The sequence below is a fragment of the Polyodon spathula genome, chromosome 14, assembly GCF_017654505.1.
Source record: "Polyodon spathula isolate WHYD16114869_AA chromosome 14, ASM1765450v1, whole genome shotgun sequence".
Lineage (NCBI taxonomy): Eukaryota > Metazoa > Chordata > Actinopteri > Acipenseriformes > Polyodontidae > Polyodon > Polyodon spathula.
In genome coordinates, this window is record NC_054547.1 from 37,093,046 (window position 1) to 37,114,898 (window position 21,853).

The following is a 21,853-nucleotide window of genomic DNA, read 5'->3' on the forward strand; positions in this document are numbered from 1 at the left end:
TGGAATCAACTCCCCAGTAATGTTGTTGAAGCTGACACCCTGGGATCCTTCAAGAAGCTGCTTGATGAGATTCTGGGATCAATAAGCTACTAACAACCAAAGGAGCAAGATGGGCCGAATGGCCTCCTCTCCTGTGTAAACTTTCTTATGTTCTTAAAATGGGTTGGACCGCGTTTACATAACAGTGGACAATTACAACCTAGTCGTTTCATTCTGTAAGAAGGCGCACAGTACTGGCCCACCGCAACGCCCACATTGTCACTAGTAGTGCTGTGACCAGAATGGTTTTCCATGTGTGCGTTATATAAACAGCCTGGCTGCAACACAAGCCAATCGGTGCGTAGAGCCGTCATCTCCGGCACATATCCATGGAAACGCAAAGCTGTCGCAACCAATAGGGTTGCCTGCAAGGAATGGGGTCACGTTCAGTAGTTGAGTATCTTTGCAGGCAGTGTTAAAGCAGAGCTCAGTCTGGGTTATGTGACTTCCCATAGGTGTGTTAGAGAATACGCAGGAATTCATAATGCATTGACAAGAGCGCGGCGCAGCGTTTCCACTAAAGAAAAGCAAAACCAAGGAGGACAGTCAAGGGTTTTTTTTTTTTACATTCAGGTATTGAAACTTTTTATTTATTGGTCTTATGTAATGTATCCCATACAGTCGCTGTTACATTGTGCTAGGTGTGGTTAACACAGGGACGTTGTATTGTATTATGAAGCAGCGGCACCTTGGTAAAATCACTTGTTTTGTTAAATTGTAGCGTGTCTACGTTTAAATTCTTACAGTGCATGTAGCGTTAGGATCTTTTCGCGAGTGTGTTTTAAAATGAACGATGAAACGCGCTATTAAAGGCAGTTTTAAAAGAGATTACATAACTAAGCTACTGGTGGGTCAGCGTGTTTAGATTAGGAAACGAACCCACGTTACATTTATGTGGCTGCTGTAGCGTTGCTTTAATTTACACACAATATCAACCCTTGCTGGTTTTTTTGTTTTTTTTTCTCTAACACAGTGTGCACATAACTGTCACTTTGCTTTCTGCGCACGATGCATGTTTATTTTACACTAACATGAGTTTAATCATTTGCAAATCCTTGTAAACTGTGTTTTATTTATTTATTTATTTGTTTATTTATGTATAAATGTATTTATTTATTTATCTGCACGCCATCCGTTCTTTAGAACAAACAATTGATAGGAAAAATGCGTCCTCAGAGTTCACTGTATCAGCTGCCCGCAGCACTGAATGTTAAACTACAGTACATCATCAAAGCCTGTTAAGAACGTCTGTAAGTGGCACAAGGAACTGCAGGATGTGAAATCTGCCTTCATAATTCGAATGCAACAAGGCTGGTGTCGGATGCTCCTGTTGTACTGGTCATACGATTGTTATTTTTGTAGTTAGTGTGTACATTATTATTATTATTTTTTTAATTTAAACTAACTGTCTTCTAAGGCTGGACAGCACAGTAGCAGTGTACAGTAAGTGGGTGATGGATTGGGGGAGTCTCTGCATGCTGTACCAAGGGCTACCTTGACAGTGCAGGTCCTGGTCTTTGTTTAGCAGGACATGCATATTCTGGGATCGTCAAGTAATAATAATATATTTAATAATATTCATCTTTATTTTTTATAGCGCAGTTCATACAACATATCTCAAAGCGCTGTATAGTTTAAAACAATACACAGTGATATTAAAAATGGACACGAAGCAGGTTACACATTAAAACAGGACGCACAACAAGTTTAGCCCAGAAACAGAGGACACACAGCACCAGTACTGTACAACACACAAACAGCCAGCCCTGCATAGACTCCAATGCCATTCTAAAAAAATGTGTTTTTAGTTGCTTTTTAAAAACATCAGCGGTATTCGAATCTTTTATTTTCTGTGAGAGAGCATTCTAGAGCTTGAGTGAATAGCAACTGAAGGCCCTATCACCCATAGAAGTAACTTTGGACGGGTATAATTGGACACACAAAGAAATGGAAGAAATGCATGTCAGTGAGGGGAAGTGACAGGTGACAGGATACAAAATGAAACATGAAGCTCTAATCATGGTGTCTACTTCAGATTTTGATTTTAGAGTCAAGTAGGGTTGTAGTACATATACAGCTATGGCCAAAAGTTTTGCATCGCTCTATACAATTAATTAGTTTTGCATATTGAATTGCATACAGCTAGGTCTTGTTCAACATAACCCACAGAAAGTTTACATTGGGATTTATTATTTTTATGGAAAATCTTAAGTCACATATACCTACTGTACCTAGATGAATATTGGCTGCTTGGGGATTACTTAGAGCCCCTAGGGTGTCTTTAATCATGGTGTACCATGAAAAATCACATGTGATGGAGAAAAAGATTGTAGCGTGGGTGTCCTGTACCTGCCAAAGAAGAGCTGTGGGTTGGTATGGATGGGTTTGAATAGTGCAAATGCATATTGAGGGTCTGCTACCCTGCAACAAAACACAACGTAATGACTGACAACCGCCCTCGTTGCACTTGAGATGGAATTACATGCTGTGTGGCATTTGATGTACTGTAAAAAAACATAATCATGCAGTCAGTTCTGTTAATGCAGTCTTCAAAAGACAGGATGTTTGGAGAGAGACCGTGGGTGAAGAGCGTTTTAGAGAACGCCAAGCTATTCAAACTGGGAAGAATTGGATGTGTGCTTGTCTGACAGGTGTTCCTGTGCAAACAGGGCATTTTAAGAGGATTCAGATTCATCTTCATGTTCTTATAGGCTGCTTTTGTGGATGTGGAAATTGGTCTTAAATGTGGTTACTATTTGAAGCTGTTAGTCTAGCAGGCAGTTATTTGTTAAATACATTTTTAAAACAATTACAAATATTTATAAGATGTGAAACTGGCTGTAATTACGTGTGTGACTCTTGGTAAATGGTTGCATAAATAATGATTAGTCTTAAAGCAAATTGCTCGTAAAACCCCAGTAACATTAATACATGCAAAGTGAGTTTTTGCTCAAGGGCTGCAGTAAATTCACTTGTGGTAATTCTGTTATACAGGGAGCATTAAGGCACCTCAATTTGATAACAATGGTTGAATGAGCTTGAATATGTGCATTTCCATGGCTACAGGAGCTTTTGTGCCAGAACATTTTGTCAACACAAGAGCAGAAGAAGCTCTTGTGTTCTTACGAGGCTGTATTTTAGTGGGGTGTTTTCCATGCAGTGTCATTTCATTCCCCTTCATTTCCCTTTGTTTATACCCAGTGTCACTGCAGTGTCAATGTGAGAACAATAGAGCAGTAACAGAAGGGTAAGGCTATTTATTTATGGTATGTCTTAATGTCAATTCAACTGTCTTTCTCCAGCTGAGTCATTTTAACAGTGTTAGTGACGATACTTCTCTGACGTGACACAGATTTCATGACCTTAGGTTAACCATCTCTGACTTTTGGACCTGGACTGTGGTAATAAACACACTGTTCTACCGCTATTCCAAGTATCTCCCTGTATCTATATTAAACTGCACTTGCCTGTGCTGTCGTGCATTTACCCATATGGACGAATATGACTTCTAATGTGATTGGCATGCTGTCAGTAGTGTGCCTGCCACTATGTAATAAATGCTAAGAGTTCCCATGCATTTCTGTAAATGCACAGCTCTTCTACACACCACCGAGTCCGCACTTTTATACTCGCTCCTCTTATCTTGGTAAGCTGTTCCTTTATGAGGCTTTCATAAAGCATACTATTACTATCAATGTTACTTTCACGGTACTGCATGAATATGTCCGGATGCAGTATAAAGAACCTCGTAAAACCTACTCTAATAGGGTCATTACCGCAGTACGGCAAAGCCTCTGAAGTAAGCCTATTTGCCGTCTGTAGCAAGTTGCTCGAGTAAGTCAGCATGTTTCAACACATATACTGCACTGTTTGTAATTTTTAGTAGTGGTTTCATTTCTGATGCCGTTGGATTGTTTCATTGTAGCGCTTTTACTGGTTTGGAATGTTACTTTACTGAGCTGCAGTGTTTTGCTGCTACTGTGACCTTTTTTCTTGAAGTCTAGGTTTTCACTATGAAGTAAAAAGTTGAAATTGCTCGGTCTAGCCTTTGAGCCTGGGGTGAGAGGTCTGCTAAAGTGCACAGAGACACTGGGAGTGTAAACTGTCCAATGGCACTACTTTGAAGAGAAGTCTTTGCCTTTGTATTTTGATCACTACCAGATGTGAATTTCTTTCCTTCTTCACTTGTTGGCTAATGCCAGACTTGAAGACAGACAATTGTTCTGATTCATTTCCAATCTAGACGTACAGATACAGTACGCCTGTCAAACCCAGACATAGACACATACAATATGTTTTTCAAACCCAGACATCGGTCTTTTTTTATTCCACCCTGTCTGCATAGGTACAATAATCCACTTTTGTAGGGGCTGTTTGATGTACATTAGACTGCTGTAATACATCTCTTTCGAGATGCAAATGTGTTTTTATGTGTCTCTTTTGACTTTAACAGATACTCAAGATTTCTGCTTGTCAGCATCGAGTGAGAACCAGCTTTCATTGGAAGCAAGACAATATAAATGGGTTGGATTTTGCCTGGTTGCATTTCAAACCTCCTACCATCCGATGTCGGAAGGCTATCCCTACTCCACTTTGGAGGGGCAGAGCACTAAGCGTGACCGTGATTTTGAAGATGTCCCAGCGTGTTCAGCGTCCAGACCCCGGCTGCACAGAATGAGCAGCTTTTCAGAAGCCAGACTTGAGGAGGCAGAGCTTGTGCTTCACTCAGATGGCAGTGACAGCAGCCAGGACAGGAGAGCCCCCTCGCCCAGGCAGGGCTTGCACGACGACATGGAGATGACGAGCAGCGGCTCCAGCGGCAACGACTCCCACGGGAATGAATCTTCAGGGAGTTCCAGTGGGAACGGGAAGGATTCAGCGCTATTGGAATCTTCGGAGAGCAATAAAAGGTCATTGCCTTTGTCATCTTGTGTGTGATTTCAGTTTTTTAGTGACAGTTTCTACCAGTAGTTTAATCCACCAAATAAACTGTCTGTTTCTTTTATATAGTTTTCTTATCTTGAGCCAAAACTCAACTGAAGGATTGCTCCCAAAATAATTCCGCCATCCATATAGATCTCATAGGCTAAAGTAAGCATCACATCCCCAAGGTACTTTAATAGATAGGACTTACCATTGTAAACTATTTAAGGCTTTATTACTATGTAAGACTAATTAGGTTACACTGAAGCCAGTGCCCTATTGCAGATGTCTTAATTTAGCTAACGGGCAGTGTTGTGTGATGCAGCTCTTTTGCGTTGTGATTTAGACTCTTGCGGTGTGCAGGGTTGCTGGTTTGCGCCCAGCCTCTGCCCAGTTGCAGTGCTGCCGTTACCCAGATCTCATAGAGTGGCTGCAGCCAATCGCGAGGTTAAAGGAGGTGAGGAGTGTAGCAGGCAGTGCTGTGTGATACAGAGTCTGTCCTTTGTCAGTGAGATGAGATGAGATGAGATGAGGTTAAAAGCTCTAGAACCACAAATCCAGACAAGCCCGACCCTTTTGCATTGTTGTTAGGATGCTAACCTTCGGTGTGCGGGGCCTCTGGCACACGCCCGGCTGCTGCCCTGTTGCACTCAGGTGCGACTACTTTAGCTGATAGCGTATTTAAAACCGTTATTCATTGCTGTACTGTAATTCAGATGTCTGGGCTTGGTTTCTGGAGTAAGCTCATTTGCACTATAAATAGGCTGTAGAAAGTATTGCTGGAAGCTTAAGCCACCTACTCCAGGTTATGACCCAGTAAAGCCAGGAAAACAAGTCCATAGTCTGAGCAGATGCAGAGAAATTATAATTGCATTGACCCTCTGTGTAATCACCCTGTTTAGGGGAATATAAGTGTGTTTGGTTTGGGGGATGCATTTATACCAAAAATATCTATCAATGCAGTGTCATTATAAACAATACTTTGTCATGCCTTTTACTTGTATTCTACTGTGCAGTAGAAACCAAAGTAAATCTATCTTTCTTGTCCTCACTTGAAAATACAAAAGAAGTGGACCATCTAGTAGCACCACTGGAATTCAGGGCAGCTTTTAAGTGGTTTTGGTGTGTGCTGTGACCAGTGCAGCGTTACACCCTGTAAGTGTCACGTTCAAACTAAATGTCTTTACTTCTCTCCACAGCGCGAAATCCCAGAGTCCGTCTCCACCCAGCAGCTCCAATGCATTCAGCCTCCTCAGTGCCAGCTCTGAGCCTGACAACCCTTCCACTAGCGGCTGCAGGTTAGTGAAGCAGTCTTAGCAGTGCACCGCCATCAAAGTGTTTTGCTGTTTAAGCTGTTAGCCCAGTGTCAGGATAAATCTGTTGCTCTGTTTTGTTCTACTGACTTGATGACAGCATGTATTTTGTTTACGTTGTATTTTTGATACTTAAACATTTATTAACCCTTCAACAACGTGAAGACATGCTTAAGAAAAAAACTAATGAAACTACATAGAGTTCACACAAACTGTCACCAAAGGGGATATAAAACTTTAATAGCAGGTCTATCATTTTAGCTATGTAAATATCTCTGCTTCAACTTTGCAGTAGTGAAGAGTCTGCGAAGGCCAAGACTCAAAAAGAGTTGCTGAAAACTCTGAAGCAGCTGAAAGTACGCCTCCCTTCTGAAAAGAGGGCCAAAGGGAAATCCAGCACACTGGCTACGCTGAATTACGCACTGCGCTGTGTGAAGCAAGTCAAAGGTATGAGGACACGTGGCTTCTCAGCTACCCCTGCCCCCCACGAGAGCTTTAAATTTCATCATGTACACTAATGCCACATTGTTCTCAGGTCAATGGCCATTCTCTCAAATAAGAAATGCTTTGAAATGGCTGGAAACATAAGTGTGGCTTTAATCCTGTCACTGTAAATATACAAATTAGGTACTCGGATCATCATTATTTTTGCATGCAGTCCTTATTTCTTGCACTAGGATGCATAATACAAACAGACCTTGAAAGGGACACTTGTGAAAAGGGTTTTGATTTCCTTAGTTTTACAATAATTGAAATTAATGTTAAACTTTCCAAGAAAATCGACAAAAAGCGGATGTATTTATTAATTTTCTGTGTTGACGCAGTGTGGTTTTTTTGTTGTTATTTGTATAGCTAATGAGGAGTATTACCAGTTACTCATGATCAACGAAAGCCAGCCCTCTGGTCTTGATGTTTCCTCTTACACCATTGAAGAGATAGACAACATCACATCTGAGTACACACTGAAAAACAATGTAAGTCTGCAGCTGATGATACCACGGGCTCTATTCACAAGTGCATGCTGAGTGCAGTATTTTTTAAAAGCCTGTTTACATTGCAGCCTCATCTTGTGCTTTTTGCCCACAGGATATATTTGCTGTGGCTGTCTCTCTGATCACAGGGAAGATTGTTTACATCTCCGATCAAGCTGCGTGCATCCTGAACTGTAAGAGAGAGGTGTTCAGGAATGCCAAGTTTGTGGAGTTCCTGTCACCACAAGACGTGAGCGTGTTCTACAGCTTCACAGCACCTTACAGACTGCCGTCCTGGAGCATGTGTACTGGGGCCGGTGTGTACAACATTATCCATGTCAACAAGGGAGTTTGTGTTTATACATTGGTAGTTGGGACTGCACATATATTTTTCTAAATAACAAACAGGGTGTAATTGAAGTACAGTTCCAGAAACCATTTTGTATTTTTCTCTTGCAGAGTCATCTCCTCTAGACTCCATACAGGAAAAATCTTTTTTCTGTCGGATCAGGTGAGCTCCTATGAATTGGTTTATAAAGCTGTGACTGGGTAACTTGCAGCCCAAACCAATGTCTCTATCTACTGGAGAATGACTCGGCATTGATTCCTGACCACTGATCTTTTAATCATGTTTCACAGCGGCGGGCAAGAGCGAGCGGGAGAAATGCTATACTGCCCATTCCGGATGACTCCTTACCTGATGAAGGTACAGCACTCCGAACACGCTGAGGACCATTTCAGCTGCCTGCTGCTTGCAGAAAGAGTACACTCTGGATATGAAGGTAAAGGGAATGCAAGTGCTGAACACAGCTTCTCATTAATGGAATCCTTTCATAGTCTGAATATACTAGGGCTGTTCTGATTAACATCAGATCTCTATTCATGTTAAGCTAGAGCAGGGGAGTCAGACTCCAGTCCTCGAGGGCCGCAGGGTCTTCTGGTTTTCATTCCAACGTAAGCTCTCAATTAACTAATCACTGATCTCATTATTTGTTCAATTTGGCATATTTAATATTTCTTTACAGTTGATGGTTTTAAAAATGCACTTGATTCAAGGTACACTACCTATGAAACATTTTGAGGCCTGGAGAGAAGTGTTAAATGTGTCCAATTAATCAAATAATTAGACCAATTAAGTAATTGAGAGCTCGGGTGGAACGAAAGCCAGAAGACACTGCGGCCCTCCAGGAACTGACACCCTTGTGCTAGAGGGATAAGCAGGCAGATCATTTTGAATATTTAACACGGCTTAGTATGTTTAAGGGAAGCTTTTGAGATGAAGGCTGATATTGCAGATTGCAGAAAGTAATTTGCTTACTCTCCATGCTTTTTAAACATTTCATACTTTTTCTTTAACAAATGTGTATATTATGTTTTTACAGTGTACCTTTCTTTGTTTAGAATGATGTATAATGCCAACTGTTTGAGTAATTCTATCTCAGTAGTTACTAATTGTAGCTATGTGTGTAATTAGAAGCTGGTTTCCTTTATTTCTGGAGAGGAGGCAGGCAGGCAGGCAGGCAGACCAGCATGTGGTAGAAACACACTGCACTCAATGTAAAAACAGTCTGTTCAGCGTGATGGGTTATTATATGGTGTACAGCCTTCCTCTTCCCAAGATTGGCTTGGCTTTGTTCTCCTGCCTTCACTATGAATAGGATCCAGAATAGTATCTTCTATTTTGGTTTTCTGTTCATCACCACCACGCATGCAGTTGGCATGTGCAGATGACACAGTTACATCAATCACAGAGGAATTGGAGCTGCTTGTAATTGTTGTCTATTTCCTTCTTTTTCCTACAAGTCCTTTTTTTTAATAGACATTTCTAGTTTTAATTCACAATCGATGAAAATATGAGGTGCGAAGAAGAAGAAGAAGAAGAAGAAGAAGAAGAAGAAGAAGAGATCGTAGATCAAATAATCATACACTTCAATAGTACCTGATTTTAAAATTTTATTTGATTCGATTTTCAAAAACGTTCATGGTTGCACACATCCAAATATCCCTACTGATATAAAAAAAAAAGTATGTGCACATAGTATCATTTCATAAGTTGAATAAGTCATTGCATTTTCAAGTTTAGGTATACAGTAATTGTATCTATCCGGGAGAAAGCAGCTTAACTCATGTGATTCTTTGAGTCTCTTAGGTTTGAATTCACAACCATTTGCAGTGATCCTGCAACACCTGGGAGTGCTTGAAATGCTGCCTATGCCTCTTGTCTCATGTGTCCACTACTGTCCTGTATCGGTGTCATTATTTTTTGGTTTTATATCATTTGCTGTTGTTGCTGTTTGTGCACAATGAGAATTTGCTTCATCTGTTTCAGAGTCGACCCTTTTTTCTGGTCCCACTGGCAACGTCACAGTGCACAATGCAGACAGAAAAACCTTACATATCTTCTTTTTTTTTTTTTAGCACCCAGGATTCCTGCAGATAAGAGGATCTTTACCACCACCCACACCCCAAGCTGCATGTTTGAGGATGTGGATGAAAGGTGGGAGTTTATTTTCGTTTCTAAAACGAACACTGTCAAATGACAAAACCGACTTTAATAAAAGATTGCTTTCACTGAATAATTAAGCGTCAGCATTCACAAAAATGTCATTGTAATATAGTGTTGTGTTTCAAAAACACCTAACCTTGGGTACATCCTTTTAATAGAACAGTATAGTCAGTCTGTAAGGAAAATACAGCTTTTAATTTGAAGACAGCTATACATTTAGTCTATTAAGGCAAGCGCTTTCAGCAAACTGGTCTTTCTTCGTAGCACATTTTAAATGGCTTTTTTCCATTTAAGAAAAAAAAACATCAATGCATCAGATAACAGTTTCAGCTATAGACATGATGTAACAAAGGAGACACACTTCAAACTGAATCCATCTTTTTAAAGAACACTGTATTGGACAAAGTGGCAGGTATACCAATGTAAAGGGAGCTTTTAGGGCAATCCTCTCCCCTTGCCTGGGACACAGGGCTGCTAATGTTAGTCCTCATTCTCCTATAGAACCATAGGGTGTAGCTGCCTAAGCCCTGTGGGTTTGTGGCTTCACTGTGGGGTGAATTGCCCATACTGTAGTAAATAACATGTTCACTCTCTTAAATATATCTTGTTGCTCATGAATCGTTCAATCTGTTTCTTCAGAGTGGTGCCACTGCTGGGTTATCTTCCTCAGGACTTGATAGGGACACCTGTGTTGCTGTATCTGCACCCCAGCGACAGGCATTTGATGCTGGCTATCCACAAAAAAAGTAAGTTTGTACGGTAGCTTTAATACACATCTGTTTGGACTTGCAGGAAAAGTGTTGTCTTTTCAGAGAGTATCTTGTGGTGAAAATGCTTTGAGATTAGTTATGTGTCATCGCATTCAGTTTTTGTTTTTTGCAAAGTACTGTAAGAAGCTGGCATGGAGAAAGATTATTTTGGATAGTTGTGCAAGACATTTGTTGAATGCTTTCTACGCACTGATTTTTGTTGTTAGTTTTGCAGTGTGCAGGGCAGCCCTTCGCAGATCATTGTGCAACTCGATTTTGTGCTCGGAACGGAGAATACGTTACTATGGATACCAGCTGGTCTAGTTTTGTCAACCCTTGGAGCAGGAAGGTGTCGTTTATCATAGGAAGACATACAGTCAGAACGTAAGTGTCACAAATTTAAAGTATTGATTTTTATTGTAAAATTTAATAAAGCAAAGTTGTGCTGCGAATCTGGATCTCTGAATACACACAGTGGCTACAATTACTAAAACAGATACGCATTTCAATCAAAGCAAGGTGCCGCAAAGAGCTTGTGGTTAGTTTGTTTTACGTCACCCAATCTGACTGGGATCAGTTGATTGAATGGGACATTGTCAAGCAAAAATCAGCCCGTAGGAATGGGTCAGTATTTCTTAGCAGCAGAATTAATTGATCACAGTCAGATTGGGTGATGTAAAACAAACTAACCAGTAGGTACCAACTAGCCTACTAACCCCTAAATCTACCCCCTTCACCTAAACCTAATGTCTGCAACTAACCTAATCTCTACCCATAAACCTAACTGCATTACTATTAAAGTCATTTTTACTATTATTTCAACACTGTTTTTTAGCGCTCTCTAGCAGCTACTACTCCCGACGTCCATTAAAGCTTTTAATCCGGACCCACTCTACCTGTTAAGGCTAGTGGGTACCTACTGGCCCATTCCTGTGGGGTGATTTTTGCCTGATAACGTCCCATTGAATCGACTGGACTCCATCAGGGTGTTTATGTAAAAAGGAATAATATTATTAACTCATTAAGTGCCATAGCCCTCACTTGAGGACAGGCTGCTTTGTAATTTGTTGGAGCATTTTTAACTGGCATCAATCTGTTATTTGAATGTTCTCTTTAATGATAATGCTATAATATTGTACTCTAATTTTTTCAAGTGCAAAAGTTAAGTTTAAATTTGACTTAATTCTCCAAATGTTGCTCTTCAAAGGCTTTTATGATGCCTCAATATAAAATAAGAAACTGAAGCCTAAAAAGGATACATTTTTTGGTGTGAAATTTCACTGTTCTGATTACTGGCACGTCTAACGTGACTGTCCTCAAAATAAGACACAGCAATCTGTAGCCAAAACAAAGGATTACAAAAATAAAAAATTATGTGCAGCAATATGGATTTAGAATATATAAAATTACATAACTGCAACTGTTGTTTGAACAGCGGTCCTGTAAATGAGGATGTCTTTGCCGCTCCGCCATTTACTGAGGGTAAAATAATCGATTCTGATATTCAGGAAATCACAGAGCAGATTCACAGGCTTTTGCTCCAGGTACGTCCTGAAACATGTTGATTTCGCAGTTATACACAGCATGCTTTCTTCTAAACACTGTGTCGTGGTTTGTGCTTGAAACTAAAGTCAAAAGCATGTTCTTGTTTAGATCAGTTGGTCTGCTGAGGATTCGTGACTCGGATCATTGTGTGTGTGTGTGTGTTTGTGTGTCACATGTTGTTGTAGGATCTGTGTAACTGTTCTAAATTAAGCTTTTTTGTTTTTTTGTTTTTTTCATCTGAAAAATAATTAACCAGTACAAACTTATAAGGTTTAACGTCTATTAATATTTATCCATACTTAACACTATTAATTTTTTTCGGGGATGGTAAAAAGACTCCTATTGCATAGTACTTTCACCCATTCCAGGTTTTATTACAAGCTTGATTAGCCACAGTGTATAGGTAACAAGAAGAGGTTTGTTTTGTTTTGTTTTTTAAAACTCATGGTAAAGCCAGGAATGGATCAAACTGCAATGCAAGGGGCAGGGGGGGGGGTCTTGTTTCCATTGCTGTATTTATTTATTTATTTTTAAATGTGTTTCTTGTAGCCGGTGCACAGCCATGGCTCCAGTGGGTATGGGAGTTTAGGAAGCTACGAGTCACGTGAACATTTAAGAAGTGTGGCTTCATCCAGTGAGAGCTTTGGTCATCTAAACGAAGAGTCACATCAGGAGAAACCTGTAAGTCTGTATTCAGAATGTACACATACGATTTATTAATTAATTTCCATTCAGTTCTTTGTTACGATGCATTTAATAATAGTCTCAAAATAAAAATGGTGTTTGATTTGCTTTTTTTCTTTTGTAGAGAACATTTCAAGAGATCTGTAAAGGTGTTCACATGCTGAAGAACCAGGGGCAGCAGGTCTTTATTGAGTCCAGAGCTAAACCCGAGCCGAAGAAACACAGCTCTGCTGGTGATTATTATTATTATTATTATTATTATTATTATTATTATTATTAAGTAATTGAATGGTCAGGGCTAGAATTATCCACAACAATCTACCAGCATGGTGGAATTAACGGGACATCCTCAGTTAACCTATTTTTTTAATTATTTTTTTTAGCTGAACCACAAAAGGACTCAAAATTGAGGACCAAAGACACTCTCCTGATCTCTGGGACTGGTAATGCAATAGGTATTTCTGAGAAAACCATCAACTCTGAAGAGATAAGCAATAAGGAACAGACTGTTTATTCCTACCAGCAAATCAGCTGTCTTGAGAGTGTTATCAGGTCAGTAAAAGAGTCAGTGGTGTTACAGGGCACTATTTGTGTAACTTTTAAGGAGTGGTGTGTCATTGGTTGGTCCTTTTTAAAGCCTGTTTCTATCCATTGAAATCCGGTCAAGAAAGATTCAAGAAACATTCCTAAAGAAAGATTCTGTGGAGTGCAGCCAGCCTGTAGGTGTTCAGACATTATTGAGTGTCTTCAGAAACATTAGCAAGATGTGTATGTTGTTAACTCCCAGACTCGTTTTTGTACACTGTGTCTTAATTTTATTACAAATAATCAACATCAGCTTAGCAGATGTGAGTGGTTATTGCAACAAAGCTGTTTAAAAATACGGTAAAGCCCAGAGAATTGTGGTAAAGCATATAAAAAAAAACATATGGCAAACTGTGGTAAATGCATAGTATAATCAGGAGAAAAGCATGCAAGTCCTGCAAAGTGAAGATGCACTGTTCAAAAGGAAGTCCCTCCTGATTTAATAAGACTTAATGAAAGTGTTGCCCTGCTTTGTAATTGTTTAAGACCTGATACAGGTTTGACTGTGTGGTGTATACCGTACAACAGCAAGACCAAGCAGGCTCACTTTGCTGTGTTGCTTCCAGGTTTCTGGATAGCTGTAATGTCCCAGTCACTGTTAAGAGGAAATGTGTGTCCTCCTCCAACACGGCATCTTCCAACTCTGACGAAGACAAGCAGGGTGTCACTGACGACAGCATGCAAGTTTCTCAAGGTACGGCGCATGTGTGTGTCTAAATATATATATAATATATATATATATATATATATATATATATATATATATATATATATATATATATATATATATATATATATATATATATATATAGCAACTTTGGTTGAACTGTTGCAAGTAGGAGCTGTGTGTTGGCTGCACTGAAAAGTTTTTGAAGTTTTGATTTTAACCCTCTCAGTCCTGAACCCCTTTATTGAGTTTGCATGAGAACAGAACAAAAAAGAAAAAAAATGTTTTACAGATATTTCTACCTCAGACTGGGACCCAAGAGTCATGTGAGGTTGCAACGTGATTTCTGACGGCTTATTTTAGCTTACGGCGCTAAGATAAGGCAGGACCTTGGACTGAAAGGGTTAAACAGAAAATCAGCCAAAACTAAGAGCTAGTGTGTCCATATTTGAGACAAAGATGGCTACCTTGCCCTTATTAAGTAATTTTTGTTGGGCTTTTTGTTTTTTACAAAAACGGTTCTTGAAATTGTTTCTTCTCTTCGTTCTGTGATGTGATTTTTCTAGCAGACCCGCCCTTGTTAGAGCGTCAAGCTGATCTTGCTTCGTTGAAGTCGCCTGAAAACGCTTCTGCAGCAGCGGTTGTTGGTGCTTCACTGACACCTCTTGCTTTACCCAGCAAGGCTGAAAGTGTTGTGTCCATTACCAGCCAGTGTAGTTACAGCAGTACCCTTGTTCACGTTGGGGACAAGAAACCACAGCCTGAATCCGGTACACACATAATCCTTTGGTTTTGTGTTCTTTTAAAACGTGTTTTTACTACTTTTTTTTTATTTGATTTATTCATTTATTTTTGTAGCAGATTTTAATTTTTAAGTTCGTACTGAATTGTGGATAAAAATTTATTTCAAACAGTATTATTATTTTTTAATTAAAATTATTATATTTAATATATATATATATATATATATATTAATATATATATATATAGATATATATAATATATATATATATATATTATAAGAAGCATCGTACTGAAATTTGACTGTAAATTGGCAGAAGGCTCTCTCTCAAAGGACCTAATAAGAGTAAATATTCCATTTATATGTACCGCAATGTTCAATTCGTACCTCGAGTAAGCTCCTACTGAATGCCTATTCCCACTGTTTGATATGTATTATAGTCAATGTTGGCACTGAAATAACAACAATATTAACTTATATTCATTGAATGGCCCTGATGTGTTTCACTGAGTAACTGTTCAAATTGCAAAGCAACTGAACGACAAGCAACTCAAACCTATGCCAAGGCTAATAATACCCTAATACTGTGTTCTTATTGCATGCATACTTCTTTTCTTATTTTGCAAGATTTTGAATGTATGTATCTTGTCATGCTTTCTGTATTGCTAATAATTTCTCTCTTTGATTTTTGCAAACTAACCACTATTAAGCGCCTGTCATTACAGCAGCTTACCAGTATATCCTGGGCACATTGAAATGTTTTAGGAAATAGAAAAGCAGACAGAAAGGACTGCCATCATAGAACTAAAATTACCCAGATAACACTCTGCCTGTCCCTGATAATGAATTAAAAACTACCTACAGGATTTTAACTAAGAAATCCATATTTCAATGGGTGTGGCACCAGTAATGATTGGGATAACCCAAATAGTATAATCTCAAATATGCTGTTGTACAGTTTAAAACGTAAGGGCTCTCCCCCTCTAGCACTGTACCTTCCAGAAGAGCTGATCAAATGCATTGTCAGGGAACTGATCTGCACTTAATTGCTGTGATTGGGAAAACAACAGCGAAATGGAGCAGCCCAAAATAAAAACTAGTGGTCGCTGTCTTTTAACCCATTTAAATGTGGGAGACAATGTTAATTATATCTTTAGTAGGACTTTCTTATTACTTGTTTATTTTGCTGGTTGATTGTATTTAAAAATGCATAAATAAAGGTATTGGAGCATAGATTAGAAAACTGAATTTTGCCATTTCAGAAATAACAGAAGAGGGTCAGAGTGGTATTGAACTGGTGGAGAGCCAGCCCCCTGCCCCTCCCCCTCCTCCTCCCCCTCCGCCTCCAGCCAGTGTGGTGCCAGTGGTGAGCCAGGAGAAGGAAGCTTACAAGAAGCGGGGCCTCACCAAAGAGGTGCTGGCAGCGCACACACAGCAGGAGGAGCAAGCATTCCTCAGCAAGTTCAAGGAGCCCCGGGGGTTCCACGTGTTTCAATCTCCTTGCAGCTTCTACCTGCAGGAGAAGCACAAGGGGCACAAATGTGCACAAGGTGGGATTATTATTATTATTATTATTATTATTATTATTATTATTTTACATTTAATTTAAGTGGTTTTCGTGGGGATAGTGGGGGTGATTTTATATTTTTTAAAGTGTAAATTGGTATTTAATTTAGATTGTTTTAATTGTGCTTTATTTTGTAATTAAGTTTTTTTTTTGCCTTTTAAAAAAAAAAAGATTTAATTTTTATAATTAAAGTTTTTATCTGTCCGACAAGTTACTCTGTGCCTTTGCCTTCTGTGATTTAAATAAAAGTATATTGCACATGTTCTTTTTTTAGAATTCCTATATATAAGATAAGCTGTGTATTAAAAATAAAAAAGGACATGCATGTAGAACTGTTTCATATTCAGGGCAAAACTCTTTAATGCATTCCCTTTTTCTCTGTTGGTTCAAGGTACACAAACACCCAGACAGAGAGGGCAGGGTGCCACAGAACTCCCCTTTAAGAAGGCAGGGAGAAACAAGAAAACCAAGTCTAAGCGTTTGAAGCAACGTGACTCATCAGACAGCACCTCTTCACACAATCAGCAGCCAAACAGGCCCACTCTTGTGGGCCTAAACCACACCCCCTGGTCCCCCTCAGAAACCTCTCAGTCTAGCTACCCTGCTATGTCCTTCCCCACGGTTGTGCCAGCGTACCCAATGCCAGTCTTGACTGCACCAGGAGCTATGCTTTCAGCCACCAGCCCATCTCTGTCTGGCTTTGGGGATGGGCAGAGTGCCCAGGACAATTGCGGCCAAATGCACCCGCCACAGTATTCGGCACCTTTAGTTACTCCAATGGTGGCATTCGTGCTCCCAAATTATATGTTCCCACAAATGAACAGTGCAGTCCATCCGTCCTTTTACCCCGGACAGCCCTCTTTCCCCCCACATCCAACATTCTCCGCCCAAGCTGCGTTCCCCGTTCCGCCGACATTCCCAGGACAGCCCCAGTTTGGTGCTCCCAAGTCCAATGTTGTCCAGGCGTACCCCCAGTTTCCCGGGCAACCGTTTCATTACAACATGCCAATGGAGAGTGAGCAGCGTGATGGGCCATCCCGCTCTTCTACCCCCCAGTCGGTCGGGGCACAGGACCAAGCCTCTCCACCTTTGTTCCAGTCGAGGTGCAGCTCTCCTTTGCAGCTGAATCTCCTTCAGCTGGAAGAGACGCCCAAGCGGGTGGAACGGCAGGAACAGGGACCTTCTGCCGCATTCCTAGGGGCTGCTGGGACTGCAGGAGACAGAGACAAAGGAGCCACCACGAGCAAAGAGTCAGAGGGCGTATGTAGAAATATATTTTACAAATATTTCTTGTCCTGTTTATATATATATATATATATATATATATATATATATATATATATATATATATTATATATATACTGTTTTTCTTCATGTATTTTATATATTTTAGCAATATCTGATGTTAATGTTAATGTTAATGTATCCTTACACCCTTTAGCTGGCACATATTCATCCTGGTGCAGTAAACTCGTATGGAGCACCTGCCAATATTCCTATTCCCTCAGGATCCTTTTATTCCAGGGATCAGGGGTTAAAGTCAGAAGAAAACCTTGTATGGGATAAAGTGAGCTGTAGAGGTTGTTGGAACATTGAGGTAGGCGAACATCGAGACAACTTGGGCAGTATATTGATCTTTTTGTTTTTTTAACTTGAAAACATATTAATCTGTTTTAACACTATGTTGGTGTAGCTGTAAAATAAGCACATTAAATAAAAGTATTGATTTAGTTCCTGATCAAGTGTATCTTAGTCTCCTACCAAGTAATGGGTTCACACCACCAGTTTGCTAACTGAAGTGTAACATCTGTCTGACAAAATAAAATCTTAAAAATCCTCTTACATCTTTTTTTTTTTTTTTTTTTATAACCATGTTTATATTAACAATCTTGCAAATAAAGTATATTTCTCTAAAATGTGGCACACTGAACAATCTTGATTTCTTTTCTTCCCTAAAGTTGAACGGATAATGTGTGCTCCGTACCCCACTCAAAAGACCCTTCCTTCTTGCTGTGCAGGGCGAATCCCCAGGTGAAGGCCAGGTCAGTGATGCCCGCTCCTCCTCCAGTGATCTGATTGACATCCTGCTGCAGGAAGACTCGCGGTCAGGTACAGGGTCGGCCGCCTCAGGCAGCGGGAGGTCAGCAAACTCGGGGTCCTTGGGCTCAGCTTCCAATGGATGTGGCACCTCAGGCAGTGGAACAGGTAACGATCGCAGTAACCAAACAACAACAATTTGCATCTCAAATACAGTTTGAAACAAAATGACAAATAGTACCGCATGCCACACACATGCCATTGCCCATACAATACCATAACATTTCCTAACTAAATGTATTCAGCTTTTGCTCCAGAGGGAGGTCTGCTCCTGAATAAAGTACTTCATTTTCCAAAATATTTGTAAACAGCTGATGTAAGAAAAAAAAATAAAAATTGAAACATAAATATATATTTTATTCCCAAAAAGTACACTGAAGCAACATCTTAGTTAATTTAGCATTTGTGGCTAAGAGTCTCAGTGCTTTCTTAGACCACCATTCTACAAGAACTCAATGCTTGTTTTAATGCAAGTATAACTGAACTAAAAAGCAATCCCTCGTCCATTTAGGGAGCAGCCAGACCAGCAATACCAGCAAGTACTTTGGAAGCATTGACTCTTCTGAGAACGACCACCAACTGAAAGGCAAGACCGGCATGGAAAAGAAAGAAGCTGCTGGCTTGGTTAAATACGTCCTCCAGGATCCGATGTGGCTGCTGATCTCAAATGCAGACGATTCGGTCATGATGACTTATCAGGTGCCGTCACGGTGAGTAACATGGGGACGCCCAGGCAGGCTGGGTTTCAGTGTGTAGTCTTGTAGTAATGGGAGTGTACATTTAGCAAATTATATACTTTTGTAGTAGTCATAGTAGCCAATTTTGATTTTAAATATTTGAGATGAATATATACTCTGTATCTAGATCTCAAACAGACACCTGTTTGTCATTAAATCTTCTTCACAGTAATAGAATCAAGGCCATGGTAATGTGTGTGTGTGTTTAATAAATTCTGGCCTCTGGCAACTTCAAACTGGTCTTCCAAGTTTGATTAAATAACCAATAATGTATGGGATTAGATGCAGTTCCAGATGGTGACCTACTTTTTTCCTCTGTACTGACGCATGTAATGCTGCATTATCATCCGTGGGAAGGGGGAGATGTGTATATTAGGTGCAGCTGATTTATTTATTTATTGATTTATTTGACTGCAGAGATTTTGAGACGGTTCTCAAAGAAGACAGAGACAAGCTGAAACAGATGCAGAAAGCCCAGCCCAAGTTCAGGACGGAACAGAAGAGAGAGCTGGTGGAAGTTCACCCCTGGTTCAAGAAGGGCGCCCTGCCTGAAGCTATCGATGTCGCAGTAAGTTTGTTGAACCCTAATTATACATTTAGCACAGGAGGGGAAGGGGGGAGGGGAAATCCCCTTTACCCCTAATAATGGGGGGGGGGGGGGGGGAAAGAACTATATAGTGTGTTTTTTTTTTTTTTTTTTTTTTTGGATTTGTCTCAATCCTAAAATTCTCGGTGATGCTAAACTTTTGACCACAGCTGCACACGTTGTCATGAATCTTGGACCCACCCAATACCTGTTTTGTTTTTATTTCCCGGTTCATGTGGGTCACACTCAAATATTCGATAAGGACAGTTTTTAACACTGATTTTTTTTCTTCACTGTGGTCCTGTACTAAACGTATTTCACTCTGTCTCTTCAGGAATGCATTTGCTCTGTGGAGAGTACTCAGGGTGTTGCATCCTCTGCCTTTGACGAGGCTACACAGGTCATTGAACCCGGCGCAATGATCGAACCCAGTGAGGAGGGCAGTTTGAGGACACTGAGTGTTACAAACGAGGAGCAAATGAATGCAGAAGCAAGCCCAATGCCCTAACAGCAAGATAGACAATTAATGAGAAAGACTCCAGAAATAAAAAATGATTGTAGCAACCTAGCAAACAAAATAATTCCATGAATCTTACCTGTTTGGTTCTTGCTGTAACTGCATAGGTCTCAGATATTGAGTTTGAGACCTGCAAATACAGCTAGCATGTATATTTCATTTTAAACATAATACATGGGACTGCATTGAAAATTTTCCAGTTTGCATGCCCTTTTCTGTCAGGAAGTTACACTTGCACTTCCTACGTTGTTTCACCTCAGCAGTCAAAGAAAAGTCAAAGTCATTCTTCTGTCAAAGAATACTACTGGCTGAAAGCATGTCAGTCAACAGGGGAAGCAGCTGATTGGTTAATGATTGGAAATTCTAGAAGGGCTGGGAACACTTTCAGTCTCAATCAAAGTGCAACACTGTGTGAAAGCAAGGCTTTCTGTGACCGAGTGCTGGATCAGATCTATCGTCATGTTTTAAAATAATTAAAAAAAAAAAAAAACATTTTGTATTTATTTAAAAACTGCCTTTATGAAGAACAGCAGTTTACAACAAGTAAGAAATATATGTTTGTTTGTTTTTCAGCTGCAATCACTTTTAAGTTGAGCAATGCAACCACTTGAGAAACACTGTGTGTATTGTATGGTGTTGTGAGATCAGTACTTTGGAGCAGGCTGGTGTAAATGCATCAATTAGGTTTTAACATAAATAAGGCCCTCTTAAAAAAATAATAATGGATTTTATATTTGATTATTTGTTATCTGGATAAATGTAATCCAGCAGTGACAGTTTCTGAAAAACCGGATCAGAATGATCCAGGTAAAAGTAATCTTGATCACAAAGTATAGGATTACAAAATCTGGATCATTTTGATCCAAATTAAAAGTTTTGAAAAACCGGCCCAAGGTGACCATAAATACAGGTTTTACTGTATGTGTTATAAATATTTGTTTATTTATTTATTTGTTTTACTTCTCATCCAGTTGGTTAAGTATTTATTTGTGTTAACCATAACTGTCAGTGCTGGCTGTCCTGTGAGAGAACACTTGATATGTTGTACTGGTTTTGCCACTCAATGTAATTTGGTTTTGTATATTTGAAAGGTAATTTTAACTGTCATTCCCTTATTGAATGGTCAATAAACACAATGACAGCATCAGAAGAAAGGGCCATTGTCGGTGCTAGTTGAACTTTGAGACAATCGCAGTGTTATTGGTTCTTGTCTGTGCATGAAAGTAAAGTGCAATGTAGTTTGTCTGCTGTGACCGGGTAACCAGGATTCTTGCAAGCAATTCTGCATTGTGGAACAAAAAATAAATAAATAAATAAAAAATATATAGTAAGGATGAATTTAAACTGAATTTTTCCACTACTTTACCAGGGAAAATATATATATATATATATATATATATATATATATATATATATATATATATATATATATATATATATATATATATATATAGTTATATATTATAACAATAAACTTGTTTTTTAAAGAATAAAAAGGGAAATATTTTTTTTCTCATGTTGAATGTCGATGCTCAGGTGTTGCATGTTCACAGTTACATACCTGTTTCAGCCCCATTTAAAGATAGCTGAAAGCAAGCGAGTCACTTGAAGAAAAACTGTTTGTG

The 21,853-nt window shown here is 39.5% G+C and overlaps 1 protein-coding gene across 3 annotated transcripts; it reads left to right on the top strand.

The window, feature by feature from the left end:
* The first annotated feature begins 453 nt into the window (after positions 1 to 453).
* On the top strand, positions 454 to 21,121 carry LOC121326350 (period circadian protein homolog 2-like). 3 transcript variants are annotated; one of them, XM_041269583.1, is made up of 24 exons: positions 454 to 612; positions 4,493 to 4,949; positions 6,162 to 6,260; positions 6,568 to 6,722; positions 7,128 to 7,249; positions 7,362 to 7,563; positions 7,706 to 7,757; positions 7,886 to 8,028; positions 9,665 to 9,743; positions 10,392 to 10,498; positions 10,729 to 10,885; positions 11,937 to 12,045; positions 12,596 to 12,727; positions 12,855 to 12,963; positions 13,114 to 13,282; positions 13,882 to 14,009; positions 14,549 to 14,752; positions 15,987 to 16,274; positions 16,683 to 17,551; positions 17,733 to 17,888; positions 18,310 to 18,496; positions 18,900 to 19,098; positions 19,543 to 19,693; positions 20,046 to 21,121. In XM_041269583.1, exons 2-24 carry the CDS (start codon positions 4,606 to 4,608, stop codon positions 20,217 to 20,219), a joined length of 4,335 nt encoding a protein of 1,444 aa, XP_041125517.1. In that variant the 5' UTR covers positions 454 to 612; positions 4,493 to 4,605; the 3' UTR covers positions 20,220 to 21,121. The 3 variants fall into 3 exon arrangements, with proteins under 3 accessions (XP_041125517.1, XP_041125518.1, XP_041125519.1); XM_041269584.1 differs by having other exon boundaries at positions 14,552 to 14,752; XM_041269585.1 differs by lacking the exon at positions 14,549 to 14,752.
* Positions 21,122 to 21,853: the final 732 nt, after the last annotated feature.